Here is a 23,960-nt window from a genome sequence, read left to right as displayed (position 1 = left end):
AAAGACGTGCTTAAAGGAAACTGTAGCTGCACTTCAGCTACTGAACTATGAACTGCTCTGGTAGAGAGCTGCCCAATTCTGAACTATGAAGTGGTTTGTTACCAAAACCAGACAATACTCTAAGTTTCTGAAGGAGAAAAACCAGAGTGGAACTTGTCTCCAGACAGAGACAATCTAGACGTGCCTACTTGTGAGTGGGTGGTCTCAGTGCCTCACAGTCGCTGGAAATCTGACCAGCCCAGGGCATGAGACACATGTCCACCTTAGCACGGTAATTCCCTACACATCACTGGTTGTGTCTGTACAGTAATCATAGAATCATAGATTGGTAGGGGTTGGAAGGGACCTTTAGAGATCATCTAGTCCAACACCCCTGCAGAAGCAGGGTCACCTAGATCGGGTCGCATAGGAACATGTCCAGGGGGGTCTTGAAGACCTCCAAGGAAGGAGACTCCACAACCCCTCTGGGCAGCCTGTGCCAGGGCTCCCTCACCCTCACAGTGAAATAGTTTTTTCTTATGTTTACGTGGAACTTTTTGTGTTCCAGCTTCATCCCATTACCCCTTGTCCTGTTACTATCTACTATAGAAAAAAGGGATGTCCCAACCTCCTGACACCCACCCTTTAGATATTTATAAATGTTAATAAGATCTCTCCTCAGTCTCCTCTTCTCCAGACTAAACAGCCCCAGATCCCTCAGCCTTTCCTTGTAAGGAAAATGTTCCAGTCCCCTGATCATCTTGGTGGCCCTGTGCTGGACTCTCTCCAGCACTTCCCTGTCCCTATTGAGCTGAGGAGCCCAGAACTGGACACAGGACTCCAGACGAGGCCTCACCAGGGCAGAGTAGAGAGGGAAAAGAACCTCCCTTGACCTGCTGGCCACACTCTTCTTGATGCATCCCAGGATGCCATTGGCCTTCTTGGCCATAAGGGCAAATTACTGGCTCATATTTAGCTTATTATCAATCAGGAGTCCCAGGTCTCTCTCTGCAGAGCTGCTCTCCATCAGGTCAATCCCCAGCCTGTACTGGTGCATGGGGTTGTTCCTTCCCAGATGCAGGACTCTGCACTTGTCCTTGTTGAACCTCATGAGGTTCCTCTCTGCCCAACTCTCAAGCTGGTCGAGATCCTGCTGAATGGCAGCACAGCCTCTGGGGAATCAGCCAGTCCTCCCAGTTTGGTGTCATCAGCCAACTTGCTGAGGGTACACTCTGTCCCCTCATCCAGGTCGTTGATGAAGATGTTGAACAAGACTGGCCCCAGAACCAATCCCTGTGGAACTCCACTGGCCACAGGCCTCCAACTCGACCCTGTGCCATTGATCAGCACCCTCTGGGCTCTGTCATTCAACCAGCTCTCCATCCACCTCACTGTCCACTCATCCAAGCCACACTGCTTGAGCTTTCTGATGAGGATGTTATGGGAGACAGTGTCAAAAGCCTTGCTGAAGTCAAGGTAGATGACATCCGCTGCTCTCCCCTCATCTAGCCAGCTGGTTATGCACTCATAGAAGGCTCTCAGGTTGGTCAAACAGGATTTCCCCTTGGTGAAGCCATGTTGACTTCCCCTGATAACCATCTTATCCTTCATATGTTCAGTGATAACATTCAGGATGAGTTGTTCCATCACTTTTCCAGGGATGGAGGTGAGGCTGACCGGCCTGTAATTTCCTGGGTCATTCTTCCTGCCCTTTTTGAAGACTGGCGTGACATTGGCCTTTCTCCAGTCCTCAGGCACTTCGCCTGTCCTCCATGATTGCTCAAAAATGATGGAGAGAGGCTTAGCAATCACATCAGCCAGATCTCTCAGCACTCTAGGATGCATCAGGACCATGATGTCTAACAAAACCTGTGATGCTTAAAGCATTCGTAAGTTACAAGACCTGATGGGGTTCCATTTTTTCTCTGGCAAGTGCTCAAGGCTGGGTAATGGCTTAGGAAACCTCAACTTGATGCAGGCGTCTGGGTATGGATGGTTGAATGAGTTACTCATCTTGGTTCCTTCCAAAATCAGAGTGAAGAAATCAGTAGTTTTGGAGACATTCATCTAGCTAGTTCAGATGGCTTCTGCAGGATAAGACAATCTAGGTCCCCTAAGTACTAGTCCCTCTCCCCAGAGCAGGAAGGAAGCCTGGGACCAGCTCACCTGCTTGCCACACCCTCTGCCATAACTGGATGTGACAGACATCTTTCAATATTCCTCTGGACAAAGAGCAGATGGTGTCAGAAAATTAGATCTTCAGAAGTACTTTGCATTTCAGTGTCACCCCTTGGAAAACAGGGCACCTGAAGGCACATCTGTGTGTGAATGCCTCAGACAGCCAACACAGATCCCCACATTATACACAGCAGAAATTAAGTACCTAATGAAAGGATCCTCAGAAGCAGGCTGAGGAAATCCATCTAGGAGTAAAACACAGAAGAAAATCCGAAATGTTCTAGGTTTTAAAAATGTGAAAAATTCAGTAACAAAATTCCCCAGAAATATTTCTCAGGATAGAAAATGTTCTTGAATTTTACATCTACTCAGTGTACTTCAGTGAAGAACAAATAAACATTTATTTCTTCCACACTAAGCAAAAAATCCTCTAGATTATCACACATATTTGATAAATTCTTCAGAGTAAATCTGAATTCTGCATTTATGCTCAACCATTAGTCAAACTTCAATTAGGAGCTAGCATACACGCCTTTGATAGACTCGGGAAAAATTGCAGCTAAAGCAAATCCCAGTTTATTTTGGTTGCACTCTTGGCAGATTATGACTGAAGATTTTTCAAAGAGTTAATTGCATTTTTGCCCTCTTTAAGCAAAGGTTATCACAAAACTGCCTGTTTGAATGAATTATGACTACTGGGTGGTCACTAGTGAATGTGATATTACTTATTACATGTTCAGCGATAAATTTAAGTAGGTAGTTAACAAGGAGGAATCTCTACCAAGATCTGTATTATTGAACCTAAAAATAGTTAAGTTTCATTTACAGAGGAAAAATAAGGAGCTCAGTGCACATATATGTGGCTGAGCACGCAGATGGAATATTTCAGCAAATTCACCATTCAGATCAAAATTAAAAATTTAAACTTAATCTTTCTAAAAGTTAAGGCTTGCCAGATAAAATAACTCAAAGGGTTTTTTTCATCTAGACTTCATTAATGCTCATATTCTTCATCTTAACAGCTAATCCTGTCGGCATTTATTGATTCAGCCTTCTGAAAATTACATCATCTTTCCAGCATGTCACAGAACGTCAAGGTGACTGTAATGCTGTATGACTGGAGTATGACTTTAGTGTCACAAAATATATTTATCAGTTATTTATCCAGCAACAGACATATAGCAAATCTCAGAGTATTAGAAAAGAAAAATACTGACTTTATTAATAACATAGTATGTAAAATGTTTCATGACTCTCTCTAATCCTGCCCAAATAGTGCTGACAAGTAATTATTTAAATAGTTTTATTTAAATAACTAGAACTCAGAGAGAGTGCTTTGACCAATGTTTCATCTTTCCAAAACACCACGAGGTCTTTCAACATTCAGCTATTTAATTTGATGTTATCTGAAACATAACCAAAACCCCAAACTGTTCTTACACAGCTGTAAAGCATCTTTACTTTCCTGCAATGAGGTTGGATATTGTACTCTGTGTCCCTCCTGGATTTCTCCTGAAGATTTTTTACCTCAAGCATTCACCCAGCTCAAGCTAAGTCTTATGAAAAGACAATTGCTTTGATTGTAAACTGCACTGATTTTAATAATTGCATTATTTTCCCTAAGGTTTGAAATGAGGCAAGAATTACAGTATATTGATCCATTTGATAAATGTAAAGAAAAAAAAAAGGTTTAAGACTTTTGATGTTTTGAAGTTAGAGTTTTGAACTAAAATTTGTATTTTCTTTCTTTCCAGAAGCAAATGTCAGTGTTTATATGACAGTAGGACCATTAGGTCACCAAAAATAATTACACTCAAGCAGTATATGAACTAATAAAATATGAACACTTTTTTTTGTTGCTTTAAAGGAACTAGAAATCATCATTCTTTCTCCTTTTAAGAACTTAATAAAATAAGGTGAAAACTCATATCTGGACTGACATGTCCACCCTGGAATAATGGATTTCATTATTAAAATTCAGTAGAGCAGAAATGAGGAACAACACTACCCCAAGGAGGGTGAACTTCATGTGAAGGACTGCAGTTTTTCTTCCTGGGGATTCTGTAGCAAGGTTGACGGAACTGAAATCACTTCAGGACTGACTTGGGCTCTTGTGAGGTGATGCTTGCATATGAACAAGTGCCTTCTAGTAACTTGAAAATTTTCACTTTGAAATAACCATGAATTTTCCAGCCTCAGAAACCTTGTGCCACCTCTTTTTTGCTGTGGCACAAGCTGTGACCGTGATGTTGCACCCACACAAAAGCCTAATCCCTTCTTCTACCCACCTATTAACACTGCTGGTGATAGCTGAGCACGAACAGTTTGGAGGATCTCTGTCCCTCCCTCTGTGCACCAACAGAGCAGGGAGCTGGTCGTGCTCCCACCATACCACACAGAAGCATGGACTTAATAACCTTCTTCTCTAGTTCACATATTTTAGCATCTGATCAAGATGCAACCAATCGTTCCCAACACACAACAATTCATCAGTATATTCTTGAAAACTGGATTATTCCTTTTAAAAGACCTGGAGCAGATTTTTCTTGTGAACTATCTCTGAAAACGCGTAAATGATTATCAGTCACAACACTGACAACACACAAGCAAACAGTGAAATCAACTGGTAGGACAGGTGATGATCAGGATTTTAACAGAGGGCTCTTGAGCTCCGTTTTCCTGTAAGCTTGATTTTTCACCACATATAATCAACTCCACTTTGAAATATAACAAATTGGCAGATATGGGGGAAGCAGTCTGATCACAACATTTGTTTGTCATAATATGTCAGAAATTAGTTTACAAACTTGTCTTCAAAAATTACAATAATAACCATTTCCCAATATCATTTCACATTTGCAAGAGGCTTCAATGCATCTTAATTGATGAAGTCCAAGAGCCCAGTAATTTCAGCTTGAATATGCGATCATATCCTGGTAAACACAAAATGAGGGCAAAATAATAGGCCTGGCACAACGGGAAGGTTGGGAAGAAAGAGGTTGGGACTGACTGTCGCAGCTCAACACATGACAATCAGGCATCACAGAAACAAGTTTGGGACAAGAAGTGATGCAGGCAGGCACACTGGCAGTGTGAAGTTCATGCAGCCATGGGAACATTTGCTTAATATATTCTGGAGGCATACATAGACAGGATGCAATTTTAAGATGGCCCTAAATTTCATAATGATGGCCTTTTTTCTCTACTTTATTAAAGATACCTCTCTGTTACGACAAATTACCGTGCCACTTCAGCCTGTCAGTCCAGCTGAATGTAGCTCTCACAGCACAATGACAACGTCTTTTAGAGGGGAAAGTGTTTTGTTACTGTTGCCTCAATCAATGAAGGTTTAATTCATTTTTCCTTGACTTTTATGCACTATTATCCATATTATAATAACAGTCATGAACAGTTACAAATTGGATTTTATTGTGCCAGCATGTCTGTACAGAATAATAAAGAAAGTCTTTGCTCTAGAGATCATACTCTATCTGGGGAACAAATAAGACAAATGTTGTTGTTAAGAAAATAAAACAATAATAAAAGATAATTAAGACATACATTGACATTTCTCTAACCAATGCCCAACACGAGTGTTTTACGTGTAGAAACAGCAGAGAAGATGGATTTTAAGGCAAGATTTCAGTGAGAACAAGCAGCTCAGCAGACTTACAGACATTTTCCCATGCAGAGAGGGCATTGTGAAGTATTAGTGTAACAGGTACATGGCTTGCTTCCAGGCTGCTCCCTTCAGTGCATCCTGGGGTAGAAGAGTGAGCATGTCAAAGTCTCAGGCTCCACAAGTATTTTAATTGCTAATCTATGATGTAGGAAAGTGGTCAAACCAATTCCATGTATCTGGTTGCCTCACATGTCCTTATCCTCCAACCGTCTTCTCTTTGTCTGATTTTTACTGAATTCAGTGAGGCTTAAGAGAATTTGAGTGGATATGGCACATAAATTATAGCAGTTACATTGTGGTCCTAGCCTGTCTCTCGATCACAGCAGAATTTATATAGAAGATGTCAGGGTTTCTGCACCATGTCACCTACAAGCCCTGGGGAAGAGGCAGGATGATGTGATGCCTCAGAAAGCCCCACACTACCCAGAGATGCCCCAGGTAGCTGGGCTTTACCCTTGTCCCATACGCAGAAGCTCTAAAAACTGTTCACTTACACCAAACTTTCCTACATGCTTTCTATTGAAGTCTACCTCATGTAGAGGCTGAAATGTGGAAAGGGCTGGCCAGCCTCCACCCACACCAGAATTAACGGATTTTCACCACAGAACTCCTATGCAGTGTTCAGCATCATCAAGAGTCAGCTCATAGCCATCTGAAAGCAAGTACCAAGCTTGCAGGATACTTTTGATCCTAATCAACGTTTTAAATGTACTGTTGGTAAAATTGAGATAATATCACAAGCCCTGCTGTATTTAGTGGGGTTTTCTTAAAGAAAATTTGAAATATGCTGGTTAATAGCATTCAAAGTGCACCAGTTGAACATGGTATTTGAAATCAGGATGAAAAAATGGAGTGAGGACCAAATATATATGTCTATATACTTAGGGCTGTGTGTATATATATTGATATAAACATTGTTTTATGTTATAAAAGGATGTACAATTTGTACACTCCACAAAGCAGTACTAATTACTTTCAGTAAGTATTAGTATGTATTAATTTTTAATGAAATCCATACCTTATTGGGATTAGAATGTTCTCAGAGGTATGAGGTAGTAGGAACCCTGATCTGATCCCTTTACAATTATTTACACCACTTTTTTACTACATGCATTTTATTGAAACTTATAAAGCAATTTTAAAAAATCACATTAAAATTCAATTATGCTCTAACTTTTCCCCATACCATTTTCTGAACACCCAGAGGAGAAAAACAGATGTATATAAGGTCTGAAAAAAAATTACTACTGAACAAATGTTCTTGCTAAATTGGATCAAAATTGCCCCCAACGCTTCAATTAGCACTTTGGATTTGGCTGTGTAAAATTATCTCTAAAGGCATTTTCTTGTTTAAAAACTCCAGGGCCCCCTTTACAAGCAGTGCCACACTGGTAAATGTTCCTCTGCATCTCCAATGCAGTGACCACCTCATATCATCTGCAAAGCATTAAGTGTTGCCCATAGTGTTAAACACTCACCTACACACTCTACACAAAGCTAACATTTATAAGCAACGTTACGTGTGCCACACTTCTACAGGGCTTCATTCTCCTTTTCAACTGTGACCACACAGGTACTAGAAGGAGCTACAGATATATTTGAAATGTTAAAAGCTTGTGTTATTTTACTGTCATCTTCATACTGCTACAAAGACATTTGAAACAAACAGACACTATCACTTGCTTCTATGAGTGCTAAATTGTGGAGTAACTCAGGGTTTTTCAGCAAATCAGACAAAAATGGGGTTTGTTGTCCAAGAGCTACTGTTCCTGTGATAGGGGTTAGGGTAAACCTGACAAATACAAGTGCTTGCAGCAATGGGTGATGGGACAGGGTCAAATTTCACTCAAACTAGACCAGTTTAAATAATTTCTGAGATTTAAATATTCTTTAACTGTCCAGCTTATTCCTCCAATCTTGGGGCATTGCTGTCTGCCTTACACAATTACATGTGGGAAATTTCCCTCCTCAGCAGTTAAAACAGTTGAAGACACTGTTCCTTGTCAGGTAATCATGGGCAATTATTGCCTGTGCCATGATAATGAATATATGTTGTGTAAATAAAGCTGAAAACCTTTTTCATAAGACACATACAATAGTCAACCACTTGTAGCAACAGTCAGCTTTTGGTCATAAAAAATTAAGTAGCAATTAAACACCATGACACACAAATTTAAAAGTTTGATCATCATTATGGTTTTGTTACATACCATTTGCAGAGGGGAGTATCTTGAAACTAAACTCAAGTGTAAACTTTCTTGATCAATGTCAGTTTGGCACGAGTTCACTATTTAATTGACTGTTAACAAATTCTCCAAGATAGGACTGCTATACAGATATTTTATCTTCCTGTTAATTGGTAATTATGCATTGGCAGGAAAAACAGTGTCTCTTTCCAATTACACCAGAACTCAGTGATTATTTAAACTTTGCTAATTAGCAGCAGAGGGCTGGTACATCTTCTGGGCAAATTGTATTTGATAATCCCTATTAAAATATACATAGCAGTAGTTGACTTCTAACAAACAAAAAAAAAAGTGGCAGTTCAAAGGGTATTAGATACAGCACAAGGCAAATGGACGCCCATTAAAATTTCCCCAACTGTTCTAACGAGAATGCCGAGGGTCATTTCTTCCTAGTTCACCATCTGTTTGATTTCTGGCAAATATCTCCAGTGTGAAGGGAGGGTCCTGGAGTCCATTTGGCTTGTCACAAAATAAACCAGGGATCTATAATAATTTCAGTAAGTTACAAAACTGCACTTCAAGAGTGGCAGCCAAAAACTGTTTTTAAGAGCTGGCATTTACCGATTATTCCTTATTTTTTAAAGCTATGAACAAGCACAGAGAGGCAAAGACTGAGCAGGAGGAATCAATTTTATAGGCTCACTTAACAAGAAAAATCCAACAGTTGGCCTTTTTCCATCACACAATGTTGGTGGGGGATATTTTCCTTTATCTGTCAAAATCTGAAAGCAAAACATTGCCCCAGAACCATCAGTGTTTAGGCATAAACTTATGCCAAAATCAAACCTCTGAAAGCTCAAAACTACACACCCCATCCAGGAGCAGTAGGAGGCTCTGGTGCTTCCAACACACAGTCCAGATGAATGCAAGACCAGAACATTTTCTGTGGTACCTCCTTGTAAATGACACTGTGAGGGCCCTCCAGCCACCCTCTTTGCCCTTCTTCTTCTGGACATGAAACCAGCAGCATCACCAACGACAACTACCTATAGTCACTCTGTACTAAGATTGCTTGTGACCTGTGAGCCAAGGGGAATACAGGACCAGGAAACTAATTTTATCATTTTCCCTCTACTGAGCTGTGTCAAAATGATCCTTCATCTATAAATTGAAAAGGGCTTTTGGGTTTGTGGCGGTCAGCCTGTTCTCTCAAGTAACAAGCAATAGAACAAGAGGAAACGGCCTCAAGTTGCACCAGGGGAGGTTCAGGCTGGATATGAGGAGGAATTTCTTTCCTGCAAGGGTTGTCAGGTGTTGGAATGGGCTGCCCAGGGAGGTGCTGGAGTCACCGTCCCTGGAGGTGTTTAAGAGATGCGTGGATGTTGCACTTAGGGAAATGGTCTAGTGGTTCACAGGGCTGGGACAAAGGCTGGACTCGATGATCTTAAAGGTCTCTTCCAGCTGAAACAATTCTACGATTCTATGTAGTCAAAATACAAAGCAGAGGATTATGTGAAGGCTGCTTTAATCCTGTCAAAAAGCAACAGAATAATTTTAAAAGAAAAGAGGATAAGATAAAAATGTATTTGCACTACCCAAATAAATAAAAAAAAAAGCGCCAAATCCTCAGTGTGTTACTCACAGTAAGTGTGATCACCTTCATGGTATAGAAACAAAGAATTGCAAAAGCGGAAAGCCTCACCTCCATCCCTGGAAAAGTGATGGAACAACTCATCCTGAATGTTATCACTGAACATATGAAGGATAAGATGGTTATCAGGGGGAGTCAACATGGCTTCACCAAGGGGAAATCCTGTTTGACCAACCTGAGAGCCTTCTATGAGTGCATAACCAGCTGGCTAGATGAGGGGAGAGCAGCGGATGTCATCTATCTTGACTTCAGCAAGGCTTTTGACACTGTCTCCCATAACAACCTCATCAGAAAGCTCAGGGACTGTGGCTTGGATGAGTGTACAGTGAGGTGGATGGAGAGCTGGCTGAATGACAGAGCCCAGAGGGTGGTGATCAATGGCACAGAATCGAGTTGGAGGCCTGTGGCCAGTGGAGTTCCACAGGGATTGGTTCTGGGGCCAGTCTTGTTCAACATCTTCATCAATGACCTGGATGAGGGGACAGAGTGTACCCTCAGCAAGTTGGCTGATGACACAAAACTGGGAGGACTGGCTGATTCCCCAGAGGCTGTGCTGCCATTCAGCTGGATCTCAGCTGGCTTGAGAGTTGGGCAGAGAGGAACCTCATGAGGTTCAACAAGGACAAGTGCAGAGTCCTGCATCTGGGAAGGAACAACCCCATTCACCAGTACAGGCTGGGGGTCAAACTGCTGAAGAGCAGCTCTACAGAGAGAGACCTGGGAGTCCTGATTGATAATAAGCTAAATATGAGCCAGCAATGTGTCCTTGTGGGCAAGAAGGCCAAATTTCCATTTAAACATAAGAAAAAACTATTTCACTGTGAGGGAGCCCTGACACAGGCTGCCCAGAGGGGTTGTGGAGTCTCCTTCCTTGGAGGTCTTCAAGACCCACCTGGACATGTTCCTATGTGACCTGATCTAGGTGAACCTGCTTCTGCAGGGGTGTTGGACTAGATGATCTCTAAAGGTCCCTTCCAACCCCTACCACTCTATGATTCTATGATTACTGTACAGACACAACCAGTGATGTGTAGGGAATTACCGTACTAAGGTGGACATGTGTCTCATGCCCTGGGCTGTCCATGATTCTGTGAAAGATGGCAAGATGATCTTTCATATCCTATTTTTGCTTTCTAGCAGATGCAATTTCCCTGCTTAGGTACTAAAGTGTTTCCAGGTAAAAATCACTCTCATAGCTTCCTATAAAGTAGCCCACAGAGTTAAATAAAATCTGGAGTTGACCAGCAGCTTATGGCATCAGAGTAGAAAGAAACATGTTTTAAAATATAGTAAATTACAAGTTGCATAAATTACACAGAAAATTAACCACAAATTTTCTGTAAACCAATTAAGCTTGTGGCAACACCTTCCAATGTAATGAGAGCTTTGAATCCACTGCCTCTACTGTAATAGAGCCTATGGACTTCAAAATGACCTTTTCAATTTAGGCTGAAAGTTTCTTGCATATACAAATATTATCATTAAGTTGGTTTTTTATTCCACATTTATTAGAACATAAACATCAGTTTATTTGATTTTGCATAAAATTAATTCTTTTGGGACTTAACTATAAAGGCTTACAACTTCCACTGCTGTATAGTTTGTACAAAATTAATTAAACCAAATCTAAAATGTAAGTAATTTGTCACACATGAATGATGTGAAAAGCTACTAGGGAGCCTGCAAGCTTTGGGAAGAACTGGAATGCACAGAGATGTAGTATGACCGGCAGGTCAAAAGCAAGTTTTGATATGTACAGCCCAGCACGTCTGTCTGCTCAATCAGTCAGTTGGGACAATCCCATGTACTGAGACAGATTCAGGTTCTCAGCACACGGCGCTCCTTATCACTGTTGAGGGATTACGTCATAATCTTCTCCTTTAATTGTAGAAATGATACTATGTCCCTTGTTTTCCAGTGCACATGGTGGAGCTGAGCTGTATTTTCACACTTATGATGACAAGTACTTCTACCATCCATTAAACCCATTTAACCTTAATCTCATTTACAAGAAAGGCTGTGGGAACTGGGGCTCTTTAGTCTGGAGAAGAGGAGATTGAGGGGGAATCTTATTAACATTTACAAATATCTAAATGGTGGGTGTCAGGAGGTTGGGGCATCCCTTTTTTCTATAGTAGTTAGCAACAGGACAAGGGGTAATGAAACGAAGCAGGAACACAAAAAGTTCCACTTAAACATAAGAAAAAACTATTTCACTGTGAGGGCGAGGAAGCCCTGGCACAGGCTGCCCAGAGGGGTTGTGGAGTCTCCTTCTTTGGAAGTCTTCAAGACCCCCCTGGACATGTTCCTATGTGACCTGATCTAGGTGAACCTGCTTCTGCAGGGGGTTTGGACTAGATGATCTCTAAATGTCCCTTTCAACCCCTACCATTCTATGATTCCTATCTGACCTACCACTGCATTTGTGCTTTCCCAATTTATTTCTTAGTACTCCTGTCTTCTGCTTTCCTCTCATATATTTGGGATAAATCAAGTAGTGAAGGCCCCTAAGTGACCATATGGACATCCTGGCTCTATGGGAGGTTAGCCTGGGTGGGCTGATAAACTCCAAAGCATGGCCCATAGATCATCCAAACTGTTGAAAAAAGGCCAACACCAGCAAGGACCCTCAGAATGAAAGGCAGAAAAAAGGAAGAACACTGAGGAATGGAAAGAGCACACAGGAATGTAAGATGTATCTCCAGGGAGAGACAGGGCTTGAATGACACTGAGAGGTATCAATGTGGCTTTAGAAAGCAGGAGTTGAAAAGCAGGATTGCTCCTCAGCAGACAATGCTGAAGGACACAGAAATGATCCCAGACACGCCCTGCACTGACCAAGAAAGAGTGGAAAACAAACTGGTAGGGGTTGGAAAGGACCTTTAGCCCAATCCCCCTGCAGAACCAGGTCACCTAGATCAGGTCACATAGGAAGATGTCCAGGCAGGTCTTGAAGACCTCCAAGGAAGGAGAGTCCACAATGACATCGGAGAGGTGCAACTTCAGGTACCTGTTATACCAAGGGATCTAACCAACAAAAAAAAGCTATTCCTGAAAGCTAGATTTAAGGATCACTTCTTCGCTAGAGAGTCCTTGCAGCTTGGTTATTGAAGTTTCAAGTATACGTTTATATTTTATCCTAGCAATATATATTTGAGCCAGCAATGTGCCCTCGTGGCCAAGAAGGCCAATGGCATCCTGGGATGCATCAAGAAGAGTGTGGGCAGCAGGTCAAGGGTGGTTCTGCTCCCCCTCTACTCTGCCCAGGTGAGGCCTCATCTGGAGTACTGTGTCCAGTTCTGGCTCCACAGCTCAAGAGGGACAGAGAACTGCTGGAGAGAGTCCAGCGCAGGGCCACCCAAGATGATCAGGAGACTGGAACGTCTTTCATATGAGGAAAGGCTGTGGGAACTGGGGCTGTTTAGTCTAGAAAAGAGAAGACTGAGTAACTTATGGCACAAAAGACAGATACATGTGTATTGAGTAGACTTCATATTGTCAGGGTGGACTGGAAGATTATGATAATCTAGCCTGACCTCCTGTGTAATACAGAAAAGAGCATTTCAAAGGTAATATTGCAAGGGAGACAAAAATATTCTTTCCTGCTCTGTAAGCAAACACTATCAACCCAATTTCAGAATATTGCTGTCCAGATTTTAAAGGCCCAGCTTCAACTCCTCCTGTCTGATGTACGATAAACCACATATATACATTAACTTTGAACTGAGGTCTCTGAACCTCATATAGTCCTTGACATTTAAAAAAAAAATGTAATTTCCAGCAAGCTAAATCTAACCTAAACATCACGATACGAGCAGCTTCTTTGCTAATTGGAAATGATAACACAACACATGGATCCAGGGTTGCTGGAGAAAGTGTGTTCTGTTTTCTTTGAAAAACAAAACAATGCCAATCCCTCCTAATATTTTATTAGACGACATATTAAATCCTGTGAAGGATACTCTCTTTTTCTACTGCAGATGATAGATTTAAAAATACTGTTAATTTTTAAAACTACCAAATTGTTCTCAAAGGCATGTTAAATGCTTTTCAGGAGATGCCAACCTTTTTATTTCACTGCAGAACAGAGGAAGTAAAAGTTTATGTAGTTCTCAATCCTGATAGCCGTCAGTATACCATTGATTGAATATCCATGTAAAATGGCGTTTAAAAGCCATTGCTATTTCTCTTTCACTTTTAACTGTGACTGCAAAGACACTGCACAAGAGCATCAGATGCTTTGAAACATTCAGACAGGTGTTTTTCAATACATATGCAATTTTAGGAGCTAGGAAAGAAAAACAGCAAAATGAGATTTGTTCCATAACTAACAACTGTAACACAAATAACCCTGCAGTTAGCCTGCACAAAGTTCAAAAGAAAGGTCAGAGATGACAGCAGCTTTTCTGTGACATGGAGGGAGGCATGCTCCAGACAGAGCAGACGACCTCCCCTGGGCACGATGTTGGAGGATTTGTATTGATGAGCAAAATGAGGCAGCTCTCCCATGTGACTGATGTCACATCTCTTTGGCTTTTGTATTTTCCCAGCCTGTAGGCTTGGATCATCTTTTTGTCCTCAGAATGCATGTTTAGTTGTTGGTTATCTTACCAGTGACTGAATGGTCATAGTAACACATTAAGAACTAGAAAATTACCTTTAGAAAGTTAAAAAAAGGCCACATCCTTTTTCTTGTTACACATCACACGTTACTTTGACATCTGTCTCAGTGAGTCACTTACTATGAGAGTCCTGTTCTACAGACGAAGATACAAACTTAGGAGAAAATACAGATGTATTTTCTAAATGCACAAAGCTCTTAAGATTCTTAAAATTTTGCTTAATTTCCATTCTTAAACATGTAGATATGATTAAACCCAACTTGTATATCTTGCCCACTCAGTTTGCCATACAGAGCCATGATCTCTATAATGACATCACACAAACAGTTGTTTTATGTCAAGATAATAGCTTGCCAGTAGCTTGACTAGCCTAAAAATTTCACATAAATGCTTTCTGTCTCACTCCATCAAATCCTGTTCATTTTATGAAAAGACAAGAGGGAAAGGCAAAACAGCAGTATTATTTATTCCACAAAAATGAATCTTTCAGTGCTATTTGCGTTGAATCATGAGATACCTGTGGCTGCTGTGCTCTCCTTGAAAAGCTGAGAAAAAGGTTTGAGGCTGATCAGTGGTAAAAGGCAAAGGGGCAAAGCCCTTCCCAAATTATTCCTCAATACATCTTGAAGTAATGTGCTATTTACCTTGCATTCCTCAATTTACAAGCCAAGGTATGTCAGCTGTAAGACACTTGCATGCCCAGGCCACTTGTATTTCACATGCATTAGAACAGACACGATTACCATGATATATTATTATGAAAAAAAGTACTCAAGTTTAATCCTAAGAGACAAATGCACATTTAAACATGCTACAGCAAATGCAGTTCAGTTGGCGTCCCACAGGACTAGTACCTATTTTTGTACCTTCACCCAGATTGCTTGTTAGGGGTCTCTAAGTTCTTCCAATTATTTGTAAGGATATAAAAACTCTGGCAAATAACAAAGTGCAGAAGATATAGCTGTAAATCACTTGGACAAATTTAGAAGAGATTTTTCAAAAGCATTTACCCTTAGCACAGCTGGCTGCTGCTGCTGCTGAATGCCACAGCAGAACTTGAAACATATGTAGTAATTCTGCAACACCTGTCTTACCCCTTTTACTACAATTCTGGTTTTCTGGAAAATAATTGGTTGCATAAAATACCTTGACCAGCGTTGTGGTTTTAAGGAAGACACTATTGTTAAGTGAATGCAAAAAGAAAGCTGATATAAGCTTAAAGGAATCATTTTTTCAGCCTGAGAACAGTTAATTGCTTTGGGCTGAATGCTTTAGTTTATACAAACTGTCACACCATTTAGAAATGGTTATTTTAACCAGTTTATCTGCTGAGGCTTTGCTTTCTTGAAATTCTCATAAATCAATGTACCAGTAGCAGGGCTGACTAGAGATGATGAAGTGGGAGAAGAAATAAGAACTGTCTAAAAACCACCACTGCCTTATCTCATTGACTCCCACTGACTTACATGTATTGTTGATTACTCAGTCTAAATTAATCTGGTTTAGTAATTGTGTTGTTATTGATGTTCTCTGTATGACCAAGTCTTCCTTACCCAGGGTTGCAGAATGTAAAATACACTGGACTTACCAAATCCAAAAGCACTGGAACCACCAACGCTCTGGGAAGTGTGAACACTGGTAGATGTATAGAGCCCGGTCACCAATAAGCCATCAAAGAAAGTACTTGTCGAAATTGTCACTGAAATGAGAGAAATAAAATATATGCAATTATTTATAAGGACTACTTAAGATCTTATACATATTTTGTGAGCAGACTCTTGCCCTTGAATGAGATCTCGTCATTTAGTACAGTGAATTGATCTGAATTCCCCCGATGCTTATGACACTTCAATGACTTTAAATTGGCTTTCCTATGTTATTTACACAAACGACTTGTTCAAGCTGTGTGTGCCAAATTTCAGTATGTTCCTGTACAACTTCCTCAGGGTTTCCTTGAAGAAAATTGACTGGTTTAGAGGTAAATAACTATCATTTATTGGTGTTTGACTCAGCTTCTATTGCTAAATGAATCATAAGTCCTGTACCAATAATCATCTGTAGCGGGAACCAATTGCAAATTGATCATTATAACAGGATCTGAAACAGAATCTGTGTGCTAAGTGCACAGTGACTTGGTAAAATGTAGTATTGGAATACACAGCTTGTAAATGTTTGTCAAGACATTAGAATATGGTAAAAGCAATGGAATAACCAGGATTGTAGTATTGTTCTTTCTGGACTTAAATTGAGTGCTAAGTTACAGTTATTATGTATAGTACAGTATTATACACTTAAGTTACACGGGCATCCGAGTCAGTACAGATTGTGTGTATTTAAATAATGCATGACTGCATTTTTAAGAGGTTCTTTGGTATTAGCAGTATACACAAGTAACACTGGAATCTATATATTCTTTGTCAGAACTAAAACAATCTTGCAACATTTAATTACTTCTTGTAAACAGTAATTCTCACATTTTTGCTTTGATGTCTTTCAGAATGGCATCATTGTACACTTAATATCAGCTTCAGCAGCTCTGTCTTACAAAGATACAAATTATTGAGTGACATTTTTAGGTTTTTCCTGTTATATAAATGCAATATCATCCATGGCCAGAACGACTTCTCTAATCCTATGGCAGCACACAACCTTCTCTGCTTCATAATAATCTCCTGATCATTTATTTCTTTTTAATTTAATATTCTAACATTAGGCTGTATACCTCTTAGTTCAAAATCAGAACTAGGAAATTTTACCAAAAAAAAATTGCATTAGCTCAACAATGAGGCAAACTTTCTTCTCTTTCTCTTTTCCTTTGTCTGACATCATCCTTTTCTACATCAAAAGTCTAATACCACCCTTTTCTACAATTTTTCCAATATTTATTTAAGTGTTGATTAACTACATTGCAAACCTATGGCCTACCATATAAGATTTTTTTCTATTTTTAAACAGCATTACAAAGGGCAAAGGACCTGCAAGGAGATCCACACAGAAAGATCTCCCTGCTGAAGAAGAGGCTCATGGCTTGTAGCTTTGCACATGAAGATGCACCAAGACATCAGTTACCATGCTGCTTCTGCTTCATACTTTAATACTTTCCACCACCTTAACACACAGTATTCTGTGCTTGATGGGAACTTCTGATAAACTCAGGTCTCTCCCTACATCACATTCCACCTTCCCATATTCCTCTCTCTTATTGGGAACATCACAAGCCAGTGACTGTCTGGGGAACTGAAGCAAGGTATTGTGAGGTGACTGCTAGTACATTCACTGATGATACACGTGCACCAATAAAAGAGATGAGGGTGTTTTGATTCCCAGTAGCCATTTAATGTTTCGTCTGGGGTACACATTGACTTAAACGTCCTGTTAAATACCTAAAGAACATCAAACATTGACAGTGGCTTAATTTATTCTGAGGAACAATATTTATCATGTTTTATTTATTTTTTTTATTCTTTAATTTTCTTTCTTTCTTTCTTTGTTCGATAGCATATTGAATAATTCCTGAATCCAACTTTTCTGCTCCCATAACTCCAAATTTCAATGTTTTACTTCCCTGAATGTAGATGCAGGTTGAGAGCCATATGCTCATTTTTGAAGAAGAGGCCACTTATAATGTATATGTTAAAAGAAGAGTAAAAGATCCCATTTTTCTTTTTAGAAGAAAACAAGTATTACAGAGATAAAAAGAAAAATCAAACAAGCAAACAATGATCTTTTTCTTGCATTTGATGATGAAGTAGCAAATAATGCAGAACCTTTTCTTCCCTTTGTATCTTTAAACTAACAAAGAGGCAAAACATATGTTGAAAAAATATGCCTATGCATTATTCTTGAAGACTTGGCAAAACAGTCAGTGAAAAGCATTGATAGAAGGGCACCAGGCCAGTACTTTGCTGCCATTTTGATTCCCTGCAGGGAAGCATCTTATTCTTTACTGAATAGGATATAATGCAAAATCCTCCTGTGAACAGGTGACCAGATTCTTTGTGAGAAAGAAGTGATATTTAACAATGCCTCTATTTGATTTTGGACATATTTGTGTGATTGTCAACCCTTATTTTACATGAGCATGTAATAGGTCAATTTTTATTGTTGAAAAATTTCCAACACAGTATGGCTCCCTCATTAAGCCTCTGGGAAACTGCACAATGCTTCTAGCACATTTTCAAAAAACAGAGCACTAGGCTGTTATTATACACATGTCATGTGTTTCAGAATAATTTCTTAGTTCTTCAAGAGGAAAAAAATTAATCATGACATTCTCAGTGATGATTTTTTTTCTCTAGCTAGTGGTGAAATACATCAAATTCCCGTAAAATGAAAGAAAACACACATCATGCCAAATGCTAATGACCAAGAATAGGAAAGCTGTGCTAATGCATAGCCAGGCAACAGGACCAAGATTTTTTGCAGGGACTAGTTACTGAGGGCTCTCAGCTTCCCCTTCCAAAAGCAACATGAAGATTCCTCTGAGATCCTCTCTGCTGGGCTTTGTTTCTGCCTATACACTGGCTCATGCCATATGTAGTTATTGCCAAATATCTGGTGCTCCAGGAGCAGGGACAAATGCCAAGATACACCTGGGCCTTGGAAAACATCTGCATGAAGCACTCAGTGTCAGCCAGGCAAAAGGCGGCTGTGGCACAGCCTCACCACCCACCCCAAGGCACCCAATGGGTGACAGAGCTGTGAGGTTCAACTGTACTCTCCATCCTCCACAACACCCTTCCCTGGGAGGAGAATTTGGGTGACAGGAAGAGAATTTGTGAGAGAGTCTGAGAACATATTCCCAAAAAACACAGGAGAGCTGCATAAGGGTCAACCTATGGACCATGAAACGACCCACTGCAAATAGAGGCAACGCTGATAACATCTACTTTAGAAGTTCTCCAGCATTTCCTTATATTTCCAGTTCCTGAGATATTTGCCAACTTTTACCTTCTCAGGCTTTTTGGATTGTTTTTTTTTCATGGTGAGTATCTGCCTCAGACTGATATTTAAGGGAGAAGGACTTTCAGTCAAAACATTTCATTCATTTCTGAAATGAGGTTAGAAGAAAATATTGCGTTTCCCTGGCTGAAAAATTCCAGTGTCTTTTGCTTTCAGTAGCTCTTCCACTCTGAAGTGTGAGAGCCGTCCTCCAAGTTTGGACAAATTACATCTTTAACATACATGTGTACAAAAAAAAAGGGAAAAAAAAAGGAAACAGAATTCACATATGCTCAGAGACATTTTAATTTTTAGCACCTAAATCTAATTTCTGGAGATTCTGTCCGCGTTTAGTTCTCTTAGAGCAGTCACTAACTGCTAGAGCTCATTGAAAAAAAGTCCCATCACATGCATTTCAATCCAGCTATCCTCCTTTGTATGAGCATATGTGCTTTGTGGAGGAATTTCTGATGATGTTTTATCTGGGAAGTTTCTCAGTGTTTTAAAGTAGAAAGTTATGTCTGCTGGTTGGAAAGAAAGGGGGAAAGAGAGGGATCTTTATCAAAAGTCTTTGACTTCTGATGGAAAAACATCAATTCAGCAGAATCTCACTTCTCAAAAAGATGAAAAATGGGCAAAATGTCACAAAAAAGATGTTGCTTGTAAAGTTTGACCAATGCCATCACCAAGACCTTAAACTTAGGAGACACAAAAGCAGATCTGATGTCAAGAGGACAGCGAGGGTGGAGAAGGTGGTGACACTGAAACCAGTATGGGGAGCAGAGGAATAGAGACTTTTCAGGAAAAAAAATTGGGAGTGGTGGGGAAGAGAAGATCGTGGCTGGGTAAAGCAGCAGAGAGAAGGTCACGAAAGGAAGAGATGAGATTTGTAGCTGTGGCCTGGAAACCCTTGAAATGTTCAGTACAAGGCATTCATACAGTGATGGCGGGGAGAGATCAAGCACAAAATCACCTCTAAAAACCAACAGTGAAGTGTAGGTCACCCTCACACGCTGGTCAATATCCCCATTGATAACCTGCTATGGAGTTCTTACTCCACTTTCTAAATCACGTGAATAGTGTTTGCACGATGGATACGAAACCATCTTGTGCATGAATCACGTGATTAGAAATACTAAAAGCCTGAGAAATAGTTCCATGAAAAAAATCATATCAGGACTGGGAAATATTGCAGAAGTAGCCTCTGGTGCTACCTTGCTCTATCTACCCTTCTTTCTGTATAATGGTTATGTTCATAAACAGCCATATTTCTGGGAATCGTGAGGCCTCCAGGTCAATTTTCCACCAAAAAAAAAAAGTGCAGAGCTGCTGACTGCAACTCCCTGAGCGCTCAGCACATACGTGCTGCTATGTTCACCTTGAGTCACTACAGAGACCAGCCAAGTGAACACATATCCTGCCAATGCCAAGGCCTCTGGGGAGCTTTGGGGTGTTACTTCCTTAGGAACACAGGGGAAGCAGCAGCCTCTCCAGAGACGCCTCACACTTCCCACGACAGGTTCCTGTGAGAGCCCTGGAGCTGGTGCCTCCCGCGGGACAAGGAACAGCAGTGCCTCCGGCGATGCCGGGAGATGACATGCCTTGAGGAGGAAGCAGGTCAGGAAGAGGGAGGCTGGCAAAGATGCTGCTGAAGTCATAGCACAGGTGGAGGTAGCAGCATAACAGGAAAGACAAGATGGCTTTTGAATTGTAGTTATAGTTAGATATTTCTAAGGAACTCACACTATGAACATCACTTTCACAGTTTCCAGTGTTACCTGCTACATACACTGTATATTCTTATAGAAATCTATTAATCTGTGTAAGATCTGCATAAAATTTGCCTTACATTCTCTTGAGGGAATGATTTACTCTCTGAAAAGACAGCTGCATTTTGACTGATACTCAAAATACTTAAAGTACAGTCAATGCATCTAAACTGTAAAATCAGAAAAACTGCCAGGTGGTTGAAAGGGATCATCTCAGGAGATACCTGCCAATGACAGGTCTTACCAAATTTGGCTGCTCTTTAGCATCAGCTAAATGTCACTGAGAGCTGCTATATACTGAAATTCCACAGAAATTGCAGCTGCTCTTGACGACAGTCAAAAAAACTTTAAGGCAAGGAAAAGGACTAGATGTAGACTTGCAGATATGACACATTAAACAGCAGGAGTGGAGGTTTAACAGAGTTCAAGAAAGGATTGATAAAGGCAAAAATCTTTGAAGCCCTGTATACTGATAATGTGAGTCAAGACACATAGTTGCAATATGAAATGGCACTTTTGTACAGAAAGAAGCAAACAGAAAATACTTTCTGTATGTGGAATGGGATCACCAAAGACAGTGTACTTCCCAAGATGAGGTGTCCTTGTATCAAAGCAAGGACAGGCATTTTTCAGTATTCTTCTCAAAGTCGAAGCTAGTTCCTTATAAAACTGTACTACTGCACCATTGCACACCTAAGCTATGACTGGAAACCCTCCTCTTTGGTAATAAATTACTAAGTATTACTTTTTCTTTTTGCTTGACTCCACAAAAAAACATATTAGCCTCTAAGTGACATAAATCAGTTGTGCAATGTCACTGTTCACAGAGGCCTCTGTCTCTTTACAGTGCTGTGGCTTTCACAGGAGACTGCAAAAACAAATGGAGAATAACATCAAATAAAGCAAAGGCTGTCAACATCACACTACATTCAGAGCCATGTAGAACTTAACACTCCCTAAAACAATCAGCAGTGGGAATGCAGTCTGAAGGCAGTGTACTTGGGACTACTCGAGCTCATACGTTTACGTGTGAACCCTGATTTCCCTTACACTGTTTAGACACCACAGTGCTAAGCAATCTATAAATACTCAGGCAGAGTTTTAGAGATATGCATTGAAAATAGCATGTTGATAAATGTAAACTGATGATGGACTATATGTTGTTACAAGGCTCCAGAAACTGCATATAGTTAATTACATTGAGAATCTTATTAGTAAAAAATAAGGAATTTTGAAGCAAAACAATAACATATATGTTGACAACAAACTAACTTTTGCTGCTGACAGATATATTTTGCTTTCAAAAGAAACAAAAATCCAGGAACACATAATTATGCAGCAGTTTCAAATATGAATGCCAGACAGATATGCAAGAACAGTGTGAATCACAGGTCTACACTTCATCCAGCAGAAACAGAGGCAGAAAAGCCATGGGATTCTTACTCACAGTGGTTTTGATCTTCCCCAGGTAGGTGGGAGAAAACAAAAAAGGAAGGCATTTAAGCATGGCTGACAGCACTCTTAAAACTGAAAGCATTCTCATGTAAGTAATGGTTATCTGAAGCCCACATCAAAGCACTGAACTCACAACAGCACTCAGTGAACTCTTGAAGGTAGACGGATTGTGTGTTGGGCAGCACCATCTCTAGCCTGTGGTGCCTCCATCAATGACTCCAGTTACCAATTGTTCTTGAGAGGAGGGGAGTAAAAATGCACAATTTTTGAACCTTGCTCCAGACAGTTTAAAATCAGGTCTAGTATTTCTTTGCACTATGGTAGTAGTTCTGCCCATGCTCCATGAAATCTCTGTCCCTCCGTAGCTTTTCAATTCCTTTCCTAAATGGGTAATAATCAACAGAGAACTGGAAATAGATTGCAGATGTGTGGCAAGATGTCAGTAACATAATATACAGAGACATCATTTGTCATTGATGCAAAAAGTAGTCCTTTAACAAGGCTGATAGGCTATTTGCAGGGACACTACTTATAACAACTTTTTAAAAGTTCATAACAAGATGGTGACAATGGCATCAGCAGCAAGATAAGCAGTGTTTATTCTTATGTTCCCTAATTACAAAGTTAGGTCAGATTTTTTATAAGGTCTGAGATGCTTTAGAGTATCTTCTCACTGACTCCAGTCATTAGACCTGTAAATACTCTGGCAACTAAAACACATGCATGGTTCCAAGATTAGACCTAAGAGCTTGGCTTCTCATGCATCAAAATCCCTAACTTGAATGTTTCTGACCATACCCAAAGCCACTGTAAACTTGGCCACACCGAGCAGTGAGGTGCTTTGTTCCAGTTGGCATCACCAAACACGTTGGCACAGCCCAGAGACCTGAGAGAGAAAAGACTGGCTGCTGCCATAGCAGCCTGCTTCCTAACCAACAGATGGGTAATTAAGGCTCTCACCTAGGGAAGAGGATACAAACCTGAATTTCCCATGAAAATATCCTAAAATATTTGAAACCCCAGGGTCTGTGTGGCCCAGGCACTGTCCCTCAGCTCCAGGCATTGAATTTTGTATGGGAAAAGTGAACGCCATCTGGCAGAGAGACTTGTTTTCTATTCCTGTGGTTGGGGCAGCCTTCTTGGAAGGAGGAGATGGAGGTTTCAGTCAGTAGCCCAGGGAATATGTGCTACTGCTATATAAAGCTCCTGGGAACATCATATCTATTTATGTCAACCCATTTAGCTTGTAAATCTCACCCTAACATTAATGTCTAAAACAGATCAAATGAATCACACTTGAGAAATGCCCGATTCTCTCCACTGACTATAAAGAAAGCCTAGACTGTAAAGCTCAGCTGTGGATGTCAAGACTGAAGATGGCCAAACTGAGATGAATCCCACCAAGAGCCACTCAGACGGAGTAACTTAATTATCCAATTTCTATTTAGATGTCCAACTATCACCCACATTAGTGGGAGCTGAGCAAGAATTAAATGT

At 40.4% G+C, this 23,960-nt stretch overlaps 1 protein-coding gene across 1 annotated transcript in view; it reads right to left on the bottom strand.

The window, feature by feature from the left end:
• Window positions 1-23,960, bottom strand: part of RELN (reelin) — a 296,993-nt gene that overhangs the window by 233,516 nt on the left and 39,517 nt on the right. Inside the window, exon 2 of the mRNA XM_062020283.1 lies at window positions 15,887-15,997. Coding sequence (XP_061876267.1) covers window positions 15,887-15,997 — 111 coding nt within the window. The remainder of the gene's footprint in view (window positions 1-15,886; window positions 15,998-23,960) is intronic.

Source organism: Colius striatus, chromosome 1 (genome assembly GCF_028858725.1).
Source record: "Colius striatus isolate bColStr4 chromosome 1, bColStr4.1.hap1, whole genome shotgun sequence".
NCBI lineage: Eukaryota > Metazoa > Chordata > Aves > Coliiformes > Coliidae > Colius > Colius striatus.
This window is presented reverse-complemented; position numbering and strand designations above follow the sequence as displayed.